This window comes from Wyeomyia smithii, chromosome 2, assembly GCF_029784165.1.
Source record: "Wyeomyia smithii strain HCP4-BCI-WySm-NY-G18 chromosome 2, ASM2978416v1, whole genome shotgun sequence".
NCBI lineage: Eukaryota > Metazoa > Arthropoda > Insecta > Diptera > Culicidae > Wyeomyia > Wyeomyia smithii.
In genome coordinates, this window is record NC_073695.1 from 220,975,112 (window position 1) to 220,989,560 (window position 14,449).

Below are 14,449 nucleotides of genomic sequence, written 5' to 3' on the forward strand. Positions count from 1 at the left end.
TTGCGTGTAGATTATCGAATTAACGCGGTATCGTGTAAAAAAACCGCGTTCATTCGAAAATACGCTTTGAAAACCTCGTAAAAACCCATGGGAAAACCTCGTAAAAACCTGAATGTATTTTGATTTCAAATCTTGCAATTTCATCTTACTTCTGAGAGAATTACGCGAAAAATAAAATCAAGTAAAACTATTATGATGAATGGTTATGACGGATAATGATGATGGAAAATTAGTACAAAAGTAGCCAGGAAAATCAGAGAATATGTAAAATTTTACTGGAAGCATTGCCAGTTGTTTGGATATCCATAAAAACAGTTTTTTATAATTCAGAATTCGTGAGTTCTAACCTTAGCATCGCAAAGGAAAATATTTTTTTGAAGAATCTTTTTCTAGGAATAGATTCCCAAGTTGTTTTTGAGCAACGTTCGAAAAACTACTAACCGTTCAATCGTCTTGATATGGAGACTTTAGAAATTGTCGCCATGTTTGCTATAGGCTCGGATAAAGTGCAAACTTGAGGGTTGTATCAGAGACACTACCGCATTCGTGATGTAGAACTATGCATTAGGGTAGGTCAATGTGATCGACTTCACAGAACCAGTTGAGGTCGATTTGTTGGTTCTAGTTGAAGCCCGTTACAGTCTTAAACTTACCGGAAATCGATTGGTTTGTCTCCGCTTGGCGAATTGCATTTCAGATTTGTATGAAAACTTGGGAAAATTCTTTTTTTTTTGCATGTCCCTTTGTAGAGAGATCATTATTGCTTTAATAATAAACTACAATACGTTGAAGTATAGTATTTTAGATGCTTAGCAACTTTACCGAAGACAGTGAAGCGCTAGAATGTCCCTTCAAAAAGCTATAGCTTTTCAATGTTATGTAGTTCGAATTACATGCTGAAAATGATTTTTCTGCCAACACTGCCAGTATACCGGTGTCAGTAAGATTTCCATCATAAATAAATTGTCGTATCGAGTTTGTATACTAAGCTGGATCAAGCAAACTAATGTAGGTTAATATTTTAGGCGTAGATAGGATCTACAATATGTTGCAGTTATTACTTCTGGTGAAAATCCTACTGACAGCGGTACACTAGTGTTGTTGGCAGAAAAAATGACTTTCTGCATTTAATATAGCATTTTTTAGGGACACCCTTGCTCTGTAGTATTTTTGGCAAAGTTTGTATACAAAATACAACGTTTGCAACTTGCAAACAAATAAATTTTAAAAAATAACACTTTTATTTCATTATTAATCATTTTGCTTGCTTTTTGACGACACTCTCGTTGTCACTGGAGTAGTTGGTTGCTAAATTTAGCATATACGCTGTCGAAAAACCAATAATTTTAACAAAACGGCTCAGCTTTTTTTTCTCTCTTTTTCAATTTTCAAGGTTTTGGAAGGGAGGGTGACATAAAAGGAAAATGGAACTTGTAACGGCCTTATATAAAAAAGTACCTGAATGATCGATCTAGAAATATGGGTTTTGTGAGGTTTACTCAAAATCAACTAACATATGGCCTTATTGTGCTTTGTATCCGTATTTTGCTGAGTTAACCAATAGAACTATCAAATTTTTCTTCCGAGAAAATTGTTAAAGTTGCAATGATAATTTTTTACAGTATTTGATTGGTTAGTTGAATTTTGCATCACTAGACTGAATTTGAATGAAACTTTTTTACTAGTTTACTAGTGAAAATATTTTCGCTCTGTTGTAAATATTTCGAAGATGCACACAAACAGAGGATGTTACTATTACGAAATTGAAATTCGCTTGAGAATATCCGTAGCTGGCTGCATTAGGCAAAATATGATATTCGAATTATGTTCAACATTGACAATATTTCAACCTAATTTTCGCTAGTCTAGTTTCGAAAACAAAAAGCAATGATCATCATGTCACAAATTTAAGGAACATTAGAACTATCGATTGAAATTCTGATCTTTGAAATTCGTTAAAGTAAGAGTCCGCTTCATTTACTGAAGAAAATTGTCTGGGATGTGAACTGTACACCAACTCGACCGTATTAAAACACGCGCGTACATCTTTAAAGTATTTATGTTCCTTTTCATCTGCGTGCAACACAGCTGCAGCCACCCTCTTCATGGTTATACGCATTCGATCGTGCGGTTACCGATGCTTATTAAAATATTTCTCATTAATTTATTTCCATCCTGCACACGGTTGGCTTCACTTGACCTCCCCCAGTCCACACGATCCAGAGGCCAGTTTGGTCAACCAATTTAACCGAATGCATTTTCCTTCCCTATCATCCTCCATCGATTGCTTAATTATTACCTGGTTTGTCGCCGGGCTACACAAGTGCATATGCAGGTGCAGTGCCTCTCATCGATTGCCAAGGCACATTCCGTCAAATAACCCCGCCACCGAAATGATCGACACCAAGAGAGCAACATCAAAAACCACACCGAGTATATAATCATCACCGCACTCATTATTATTGTTATTATTATTATTATTTCAATATGTGCACAACAGAACAGTAGCGGGCCAGCATGAACTGCATTTGCACGCGTTAATTAATTTATATTATAATTGCTTGTAAAATGTAATTAATATAATCACATGCATACCACGGTTCGATCCTTGCTCCAATTGACTTCTCCACTTTCCGCTCGTTTCTTCGTGGTCGTTGCCGGTGATTCGGCAGATCGTACCAGGGAAAATGCAAAACCGTTTTGTTGTGTCCACAGGTAAGAGCTTCTCTATTGGTAAAAGTGACTGAGCGGTGCGTCAACCAGGTGAAATAGCATTTAAACTGACTTTCTTTCTTTCTTTTTGAGGCGTCATGCATAGGTATCTTATTCGGCACTAACATGATTTTTGGAAAAGCCTGTTTAGATGGGCATGGGATACAACAATTACTCCACCAACTTGTATTCAATGGAGACGCAAGGTTCTTTGAAAAATGTGGACGTACTCTGAAACAAACGTAACAATCGTCGGGTCATGGTATCATCAGTATCACTTATGCTTTGTTGAATATTGTGTATCCTCTACATGGTGTTATTCAAAATTGCTTCGCAATTGCGGTTAACCGCACCATAATCGAATCCTACCATATTTAGAGCCTATTTCTGCTTTCCAACTCGTTATCAACTTTTGGGGTGCAGAAATAACATGCGAACTTGCGAGAACAATCTAAAACTACCCTAGTGCGCTCCAGTTTTGATGGGATAAACTCGCAAATTGCGTTCTGCATTTTCTGTTAATTTAAATTAATTTCGTTGAATCAAAAATATTACAGCAATCGTAATTATAATTATTTCAGTTTCATTTCCACTTAATCCACATAGAGCGCCGTATCCCACCCGCCCCAGATTGCTCGCGATTTGTGAGTGATTGAACTAATAAAGCTGCACGGCATATGACATGATAGGTTTGTTGCGCCAAGTAGCAGCGACAGGAGGTGGGAGGATCATTATTGGATTCGTAAATGCATTCAATATGCACCACTCTATTTACGGTGTACAATCACAGTCCAAAGCGAAATAGTTTTAACTGTTGCATAGCGCGAATATATGGAAAGCGTGGATAGGCTAATGGGGGAAATAGGTGAAATCTACCCGGGGTTTGTTCCCGGTATGTTGAGTTGTTTCGAAACACGGCGAACAGACGAATGCAAGGAGGCAGCAATTTAGCTTTGATATGGATACTCACGTTTGCTATTGTTGGGAAACTAACCATGAGGGCCATTTATTTCTGCACCGATTCTAGCCAGGATCTGCTCTCGCAGGCAGGATTCGGAAAATTGCAGGATGAAGTAATCAGGATATGGATTTTCCGCATAAACGCTTATTCATCACGCGCATCGAGATCGTCATCCTTCCGAAATGGCCAGCACCGTTACGCACCTCCGCGTGCCGCAGCATCATCGTCGACGTCGACGGGGCTGACGAGGGATAATCATCAAATGGACAGTTGCGAAGGGTACCCTGTGGCCGGAGTTGAATGGAAATTTGCGTTACTTAAACTGTGTGCGGTAATATAACCCAGCTCGTGTCGTCGTACCGTAGGCACTGGTCTGTGTTTTATGTGCGTAATGTGAAAATTATGTTTCATTTAATGCGACTTTCGGGGACTAATGGTTTTGTCTTTAGCGCACTGGCTGAGTGGGGAAATTGAATTAAGCTGAAGCATTGCATACGGGAAAATGTACACCCATTTTATTTGAAAATTCTTCCACATAGGATTGCAGGTTGATAATTGAAGTTCTAGCGTAATGAATTTTTTATAGCTGATTGTTGGTTGAATAACACTTCCTCGCCTCGTAGTTATCAACATACCGACTGGAGAGCGGTGCTGGTAAAAAATCACGAAAGAACGAGGGAATCGTGGTCTCAATTTTCATTGTCATCTAATCAAAAGTTGTTATAATTTTACTAGATGAAACAATGGCTTATGATTGAATAATCAGATGCCCTGTCAACTTATAAAAAAGAAAATTCAACAATAACAATAACAAAGTAAAAAAACAATGTTTATAACTCCACTTTCAAAAATTCAATAAATTATTGCTGAAAAAAGTCATAACTTGAAAATTACATATCCATTCAAAAAGACGATAAAAACAAAGCTCTCAATTCCAAATTGAGTGATATTACCCATTCAACAAAGGTTCCTTCCATTAGATGAATTTATTACAGATTGTAAATGCAACAACTGGAACGCCAATTTCCGTTACATCGAACAGAATAAAAATACAATTGGCTCGCAAAGTATAAAATAAAAATTAATACGCTCAACCACCCTCAAACCAACCTCCCCTCCGAATTGCGGGACATCATTTCGCCCCAATCGTGTGGCTTGCTGGAAACAATATTAATTCAATGGTAATAATTATTTTTAATTAATTTCGTTCCGTCAGTTTCCAATGGACCATCAACCGCCGGCAGCGACATGTTAATTTGGTGTTTATCCAACCATGTTTCACTCTCCCATCAACCATTAATTGGTCAGTGAAAATATATACACATATACATATATTCGATCATATTTGCACTGCCAATAAGTTGACAAAGTATTGTACACTGACCAAACAATAAATTTCATTTCTTTGTCTTATTAATTACAGCAAACTGGGCACCCATGGAACACCGAAGCGCCGAGGGGCTGGACATGAACATCCAGTGAAAAACTTAACCTTCGGTGACGTGAAGCGTCCGGTATCAGGAATGCACAGCACTGAAAATGTTGCTGGTGAGTAGAAAGACTAATTCATCCGTTCAAAAACAACTGAAACAAATTTAGTTCTGTATACCCAGTTTTCAGTTGACTTATTTATAATAAGAGCTAATGCTATCACAACTTATACATAAATTATTCATACTCAACGATTGTCCATCGCAAACTTAGACCTTGCCTTACTTGCAAGAAACTGATCCATTTTCCCTTCCATGCCCAAAATGATGAATCGATCACATTAGGTTCGGAAATCGTCCTGAGAATACATATTCATGGCAGCACTCGAAATTGCATTAGCAAAAGAGTTGCCCAATTGCGAGATTGAGTGGAAAAGCCGCCCGCACTCGTATCTAAATTTACCACCCTAAATCACACGCCCTCCAGTCCATCGGCATCCTTGAGTGTGATAGTTCTCCCACAGGTATGTCCCAAAAAAAAAAAACTTTCTCTTGGAATTGTGTCCGCAGCAACGACGGTTAGTCTTCTCCTGCGATGGCGTGCCGTAGCCGATGTGGACGCACATCCCCACCCATGCAAGTAATATTCTTAAAAGCATTTCTATGCAGTTCACCGGTAATCGATGATACAACTCAACGGATAAATATAGTGATGTATCGCCGTGGTGGGGTTAGCTAGATCCCAGAACAAAATTTAATTGCATTAGCTGGAGCTGCCAACAACTTATGCACGGCAGAATAGTTCTTCGCAACTCTTAGATTTGCTCTCTGTGAAGGAGGTATTTAACGTAATTAAAATTAATTTCAACAATGTAGACTGAGCTCGTTCCGGGAAGGATTGAAGGTGTCGATAGGATCGAAGTACTGTACATCTAGAACCCTCCAGAATTTAGTACCGGATCTAAGCTCTAAACCACAGAGATCTGTTAGAACTGAATCGAACTGTAACGAATGAGGTTTGGAACCGGTGAGCTCGTAGGTTTGCAGCAAGAATAAAACCGAATCCTGTGGAACTGCAACATGTACCCAGAAAACTATCGGCACAGCAATGTGTTATCTTTTCAAAAGGTGATTATATTTGGTTTTAGTTTAACTCATTGGTAGCAAAATATGTATAATTAAATAAGAGATGAAATGATTTTACACCAAGGGAGAATGCCCTGCGAATTTGCATAATGATGAGGAATAACGTATGTTTTAAACCATATTCTTGAAACTCTTACTTACGAAACTTTTGACAAATTGTAGCCCAAGCAGTCGTCAACCATCAAAGTTATTAAAGTTTTATTAAATAATTCCAAGCAAACATCTTTTCTACTTCTTATACTGAATTATTTTATAATTGTTAACGTTTGCACTTTACATTATTTATTTCATTATTATCTTCTTTTAGTATTATTTACTTATTTTTTGCTGTTTTCCTGTGTATTGTTTTTTTTTTTCATCTATCATTTTCGACTTTAATATTTTCACATTTCGACCTTTATGTTTATTTACATGTTTCAATTATTCTTTTTTTATCTAAAAAAATTCCTTTGTATTGAATCGTCACATTTCATTTTGACGTAGGACTACGTCTTACCTAAGGGGTCCATTTTGAGATTTCTCTCGTAACTTGTGAAACATTTTATATGCAACATTTCAATCATGTATCCAACCAACCACGTGCACGCTTTCAATATACAGATATCATAAAAATGTACCAAATATTGCCTTTCGCCTCGCATCTTCATCGCTACCTCGTGACATCGTTGCATCAATCATCAGATTGTTCTCGTGGAAGCGATGGTCTCATTTTCATGCATAAAAACAGCACGGTCATGCGGTTCATTTCCAATCTGGTTTCTGAAACATTCATATAAAGCACATAAAACAACACAAATATTTCAAGTTTCGCCATTCTCGCTTCTGCGTTTATGATGCTGCATATGAAGCACAAACAATTTTTTCAAGTTGCGTTACAGAAAAAAATGACCACCTTCGTAAACACAGAAGAGAGAATGACGGATCTTGAAAAAAGGTTGTATAGTTGTACGTGTTTCAAACGCATCATCTCTAGGGAGAAAATTTTCTACGAACTCCTGCCAGGTTAGAAAAGAACGCGCGCCGCATGTGCTTTCATGCATGAGAATAATCTTGACACTGTGTTCTTCCAACAAATTTCAATTTAGAAAAAAAAGTAAGTATCAAATTCAAATGCAATGTTGGTGGAGGACCGTGGTGCATAGGACGGGATAAGCAAAAGGGTTCATTTCTTGTGCGGCAGAAGACAGTTTCTGACTGTAGAATAAACAAAGTTAATAGTGGCTGCTTTGAAAAGCAGCAGAAAAAGTGCTCAATTACTACTAACTGAAAGTAAATTCGATTTTTGTTTAATGATTTGGTGTAATTGTTCCAATACAAACACTGTCCTTTTCAGGACAAACAAATCTACGATAGGAATTTTCTCTTTTGGGTAAACCATAGTGGTAGGTATGGACGAAATTGACACCAGCTCGAGGAAATATTTTTTCTTCGGGGATGGTAATAGCTCGAGCACTGGCACACTGTCCTTTATAGGATTAATAGGGTTGAATATTAAAGAGTTGATTTTCTTTCTCTCTAACATATATGCCGTTGTAGCCAAAATGCAGAAATCACAAGCTTTAAGAAAAGTATGGTGGTGATAGCTCGAGTATTGGCACACTGTCTGGCCTCTACTCAGCAGGATGAAATTCAACATAACGACATATGAACGATGCAAACATTTCCGTTCGCCGTGAGGAGGTAGGGGGAAGTTATTTGCTGAATATGTCGTTACAATGAGACCGTTACAATGAGACCTAATATTGAAGCTGTGATGAAATTGAAACCAATTGGCAGTTTTAGTTTTTTACCTTCTTTCTCACTGTGTTGTGAATTAAAGAACCATAGCTTCTCGTTGTCCTGCGTAAATAATGCGGTTGTATGTCAACTGTTTAACTTTAAAACATTGAAACTTTTGAGTTTCAAGGCTTATTGTCTGTTAAGTTTTTGGTATTTTGGATATCTTAATTTTTCAACTTTTGGGTATTAAGACTTTTGAAACTAATCGTTTAAAACATTCATAGAAATAGACTTTTGGACGTTTGGACGTTTTGACGTTTAGCTTTTTAGTATTTAAGAACTTTAGACATCTAAATTTATAGGCCTTTAGATCTGTAGACTTCAAGAATTTTAGATTATTAAATTTAAAGACCTCTAGTCTGTTAGACTTTTTGATTTATTGATTTTTTGACTTTTAGATTTTTATACTTTTAGACTTTTAGACTTTTACACTATTAGACTTTTAGACTTTTAGAATTTTAGACTTTTAGACTTTCAGACTATTAGACTTTTAGACTTTTAGACTTTTATACTTTTAGGCTTTTAGACTTTTAGGATTTTAGACTTTAAGACTTTTAGACTTTTAGACTTTTAGACTTTTAGACTCTTAGACTCTTAGACTTTTAGACTTCTAGACTCCTAGACTCCTAGACTCCTAGACTCCTAGACTCTTAGACTTTGAGACTTTGAGACTTTAGGACTTTTAGATTTTTAAATTTTTGAACTACTAGACTATTAGACTGTCTAAATGTCTAAAACATTCAGATTTTCAGACTTTTAGACTTTTAGACTTTTAAACTTTTGGACTTTTAGTCTTTAAGACTTTGAGACTTTTAAACTTTAACATTTTTAGACATTTAGACTTTCAGACTTTTAGACTTTAAGACTTGTAAACTTTGAGACTTTTAGAATTTTAGATACACAGAATTTTAGACTTTTATACTTTTATACTTTAATACTTCAATACTTTTTTTATTTTTATACTTTTATAATTTTTCTCTTTTATACTTTTATACTTTTATAGTTTTTATACTTTTATACTTTTATACTTTTATACTTTTATACTTTTATACTTTTATACTTTTATACTTTTATACTTTTATATTTTTATACTTTTATACTTTTATACTTTTATACTTTTATACTTTTATACTTTTATACTTTTATACTTTTATACTTTTATACTTTTATACTTTTATACTTTTATACTTTTATACTTTTATACTTTTATACTTTTATACTTTTATACTTTTATACTTTTATACTTTTATACTTTTATACTTTTATACTTTTATACTTTTATACTTTTATACTTTTATACTTTTATACTTTTATACTTTTATACTTTCATACTTTTATACTTTTATACTTTTATACTTTTATACTTTCATACTTTTATACTTTTATACTTTTATACTCTTATACTTTTATACTTTTATACTTTTATACTTTTATACTTTTATACTTTTATACTTTTATACTTTTATACTTTTATGCTTTTATACTTTTATACTTTTATACTTTTATACTTTTATACTTTTATACTTTTATACTTTTATACTTTTATACTTTTATACTTTTATACTCTTATACTTTTATACTTTTATACTGTTATACTGTTATACTTTTATACTTTTATACTTTTATACTTTTATACTTTTATACTTTTATACTTTTATACTTTTATACTTTTATACTTTTATACTTTTATACTTTTATACTTTTATACTTTTATACTTTTATACTTTTATACTTTTATACTTTTATACTTTTATACTTTTATACTTTTATACTTTCATACTTTTATACTTTTATACTTTTATACTTTTATACTTTTATACTTTTATACTTTTATACTTTTATACTTTTATACTTTTATACTTTTATACTTTTATACTTTTATACTCTTATACTTTTATACTTTTATACTGTTATACTTTTATATTTTTAGACTTAAATACTTTTAAATTTTGAGAATTAGACTTTCACACATTTAAAATTTTAGATTTTTAAACTTTGAGTCTTTTTGGGTTTTAGACTTTCAGACTTCTGGGCTTTTAGAGTTTTAGACTTTCCAACTTTATACATTTTAGACTTTTAGAATTTTAAACTTTTACAATTTTAGACTTTTGCTTTTAAACTTTTAAACTTTTTGGCTTTTCAATTTTGAGAATTTTAGATTTCAGAATCAGAATTTCAGAATTTTAGAATTTCAGACTTTTAGGCCTTTTTTCTTTTAGACTCATAGGCATTGAATTTTGGACTCTTAGACTTTAAGAATTTTAGACTTTTAGACTACTCCACTTTGAAAATTTTAAACTTTTATACTTTTAAACTTTTAAACTTTAAACTTCTAGACTTTTAGACTCTTAGACTCTTAAACTTTGAGACTTTTATACTTTGAGAATTTTAGAACTTTAGACTTTAGGACTTATCGGCTTTGAAAATTTTAGACTTTTAGACTTTTATAAGTTTGAGCTTTCAGGCTTTTAGACTATATGCCTTTTGATTTTTCTACTTTAAGACTTTTAAGCTGCAGACTTTTAGACGTTAAGACTTTTAAATTACTCATAGACTTACAGACTTTTAGACTTTAAAATGTTATACTTTTAGACTGTTACTGGTAGACTGTAAAATTTTGAAATTATCAATTTCTTTGACGTTCAGACTAAGACCGTCTGTCTTTTAGACTTTTGGTCTCTTAGACTTTCAGACGTTGTAATGCTCCCGCTACGCTGCTTTCGCATCACTGGCAAAACAAACACTGACATCGATATAATATCGATATGCCGACACTTTTGTAGTACAACTAAGGCACAAGACAGATGTTGTTAGTGTTTCAACGTATTTTGATTCAAAATTTTTACACCCGATTTTTTTATATTAACATGAATGTCTGTTCTCTGTGTTTAATATTACTTTCTTTCATAGGGTTGCCCCAACTTTTTTCAACATTTTCGATTAAAAGTTTTAATTTTACAAGCCCTTTTACCCATTTTGAATCTTTTGACATCAAATTGAAATTATTAAATGGGCCTTCCAAGTAAAATATCAAACTGTACTTTAGATATTAATTACTATGCAAAAAATAAGAGACCCAGCAAATTCTATCGTTAATTTTTTTTGAATCCCTCAGAGAGTTTCACATGAAACAATAAATTTTTACGGAGGTTTATTCTTTAATGTCCACCATAACCACCATGCGTCTCCATTGAAAAAAAAAAACTACTGAAGAAGTATGATCGAAGAAAAAACAATCATTTGATTGCTACAAACTTATTCATTAGACGTATGATCGAGCATTTTTCATTTCTTTTTGGCTTGCACCTGCATCAACTGTTGTTATAAAAACCTGTTAATTGGCAATAAATTCACTAACAATACGTGATTTAGGTCACTAACCTACCGACAGATAACTGATTTCCGATAAGCACTGCATCTGCTTTTCGTTCCGGTTCAGTTGTACACCATCCATCGGAATTGGCTCGGCATTGGTTAGCAGCACATGTTAAACCCCTAGATGCAGTTCAGCCAATCAACACCCGGAGCAAAGCTATGCTGATAGTGTGTTGCGGGAGGGAGGAGGCGAAAGAAAGCACGGGTTATGGGTGGGCTGGTAACTGCTGAAAGCATTAAAAAAATCAACTGGCAGCTTCACAGCAACAAAAGAGAATCAGTAAAAGCGACATCTCCAAAGCGAAAACCAGCTAATGGATATTGAAAATTGTTGTTTTATTTATTGAAATCTTTTTTGATACTTCATCATTGTTTGTCAAGCCATCTATCTCTTCGAGAATTTCGCTAGATATTGTTTTCAACTGGTTCTCTCAGCCTCCGGTCGTCGGCTGAACTGTACTAGACAGCATTAGCTGAAGATGGAAGGAAACAGTCCAGGAAAGTGGTCATCCAGCCATTTCAGAGTCAATTTCCCAGTCTGGCCTTTTTCCAAGTGTGGGGCATGCTGGAAGAAAAACAATGGACGGAGAATCCAGTGAATGGGAATTGGAGGGTGTGACCCTTTGCTTGCTTCCTTGCTTGCTGCCACTGATAGTGTAACCGTATGGATTGGATTAGGATTGAGATTGGAAAAGCGGGAGGATATATGCTAGAGCCAGCACAAACTGATTCGCTTCATTCGACGACAAAACTAACTAGCTGTTCGATGGATGAGTCGGTTCGGCAGAGATATCGGCCGGCAGAGCGGCAGGCGCGCCTGCTGATGGGAAAGAAAAGTCAATTCAAAACTGTCACTGAACCGGAAAAGTAAATTATATTGAAAGATTTTCAGTTTATTGAAGTATTGTCAGATTGAATAATATCTAACGATTGTGTTGTCTGCTTTTGCATCAACTAATAGGTTTTATTGAGTTTTTTTCTTGCAGTCAGTGAGAGCTGATTTGATTGACTTTCCGAGTAAAGTGTACAGAATTTGCATTGGTAATTGCATTACTTTTTTTAAGTAATTAAAAACATACTTTGTACCTACACTTTAGTTACCATTTTTTTATTTAACCAATATTTTTTTTTCACATTCACGGACGGTGATTATACGTGAAATTACAAAAACACAAATCTACTCACACCCTCCCTAAATCTTCCAAATCGATCGGCCATTCGCAAACAGGCAATGTAATAACCAAACATTTTCTCTGGAAAGCATTTATGTAGTGACAACAGCACGACCAGAGAAATCGTTCGCGATTTGTTTTCTACTCCTTTGTCATTGTAAATGAGCCGTGTAATTACAATATCAAATTGAATTTTCCGACTGAATTCGAACGTCCACCAACAGATTGATTGTGTTTATCAACAGTTAGTCCCCTTTTTATGGACAAAATAATTGACTTTGTAAATTAGAATTTTTCTTATGTAACTATACAATGTATAGCTTTTTATAATTTTTTTTAAGCTTGATTTGAGAAGTCGGTAGAAATCTTAGACACATCAGAAAGTATAGATAATAGAAAACGTACCTTGCATCAATTCTACTCGCTGGAATAAAATCTTTTATTATGTTGGAATTCAGAACCATTTCTCATCGGCAGCAAAAAGCTTTTAATTGCGACCATTACAGCCCATCGCTCTTCTCATTTTCAAACCATCATTAGAAAAGCCACTTTTTCTACCACCCTATTCACTCTTGCTGCTTCTGCTACTGTACGGCGCATCGGATGTATCGCCACGCGACGCCACCTTTGTCTGCGCCATAATGTCTTCAGTTTCATCCAAAACATTCGGCCACAGATCGCTCCTCCAATGGTGCGCCGCCGTCACGCGGAAAGGGAAGAGACGAGCGTCCCGATTGGTGGCAAATGAAACAGATTGCTGTTTTTAACGGCCGCACGGACAAACAGGACCCTCTGAAGTGGATGCGGAAAATAGACCCCCAGCCAAAGGCCATTACCGAGCTAAGTGAATGGGAAAAGTCGCAGTAAAAAACGGACCGAAAGAAAGCGAAACAGAATGAATTGAAACGAACGAAAGGAAATTTATCCCATTAAAATGGTCTGTTCTTTTCGGGATATAAATGCGATCTGACGTTTCGGAATGGCGAAAAGGAAGTTAGCCGAAAGCTTTTGTATGTTTACGTGTGTTCGAAAGAGAAGGAGAGCATTGATCTGATACAAAATGATAGGGGAAAAAATGGAACGATGAAATTGTTTTTCCTCTACTCCAGCTATTAGCTCCTTCGCAACCATATTCATTCAATAATGCAAATGACACAAATAGTTTACTCGACATATGACTTGTTGTTTTTATTGCAAGTAAGTGTCATTTTCACCTTCTTTTTACAGTAAAACGGTTACTGCAATCTAAATATCCTTTCAACTTTTTGTCTATTCCTTTCTCCAGAAATGAAGGTTTGGGATTGAAATCGAACTTTTCGTCCAAGCTAAAATCAATCATCGAGCATTTTTAGCGGAATCAATGTGACAGCCAGCTATTTTTCTCTTCCACTCTAAATGCAATTTTTGTGCATCCCTACACACAGACACATACCGTAGTAACAAAACCATGCACTTTGTTTTCAATCATCCGAAATTCTGTTCTACTGCAGCAGCATAGGTACACAGTCGGCCCACGAAAGCACGAAGGCGCACCAGGAAGGAAACTCTAGATTTCTCGCACTGAGCCCCTCACATGCAGGACAAAAGTGGAAAATGCAATCCTTTTCGATTGCTGTCTCCTTTCGTTAACTTTTTGTGACCCCTCCGCCAGCCGCATACACCTCCCGTCTATCGTCGATTGCAACGGTTATTTGTTACTATATCAGACGAATGGAAAAGTTCACATATTTAAAATGGATTTATATGCTCCTTCCTGTCTTGCACTTTGCGTTCACTAGCCCTGCAGTTCTCTTTTCCCTAGGGTGGGACTTGGGGCATTCACTCTGATTTGCCGTCTACTTCCGCCGCAGAGAAAGATTTTTTTACGGGTTTCA

The 14,449-nt window shown here is 35.2% G+C and overlaps 2 protein-coding genes across 6 annotated transcripts in view; both read left to right on the forward strand.

The window, feature by feature from the left end:
• LOC129725641 (60S ribosomal protein L21) overlaps positions 1 to 14,449 on the forward strand; it is a 357,660-nt gene that overhangs the window by 195,022 nt on the left and 148,189 nt on the right. The window contains exon 1 of one of the 4 annotated variants that reach the window (XM_055681685.1): positions 5,031 to 5,040. The exons of the other annotated variants lie outside the window; for them this stretch is intronic. The gene's annotated coding sequence lies outside the window, so the exon portion shown is untranslated. Of the gene's footprint in view, positions 1 to 5,030; positions 5,041 to 14,449 lie in introns of those variants that run through there. 4 annotated transcript variants of the gene reach the window in all.
• Positions 1 to 14,449, forward strand: part of LOC129725638 (LIM/homeobox protein Lhx6-like) — a 221,331-nt gene that overhangs the window by 96,531 nt on the left and 110,351 nt on the right. For both annotated transcript variants that reach the window (XM_055681679.1, XM_055681680.1), the window contains exon 3: positions 5,097 to 5,221. In XM_055681679.1, the coding sequence (XP_055537654.1) occupies positions 5,197 to 5,221 (25 nt within the window). In that variant the 5' untranslated portion in view covers positions 5,097 to 5,196. The remainder of the gene's footprint in view (positions 1 to 5,096; positions 5,222 to 14,449) is intronic.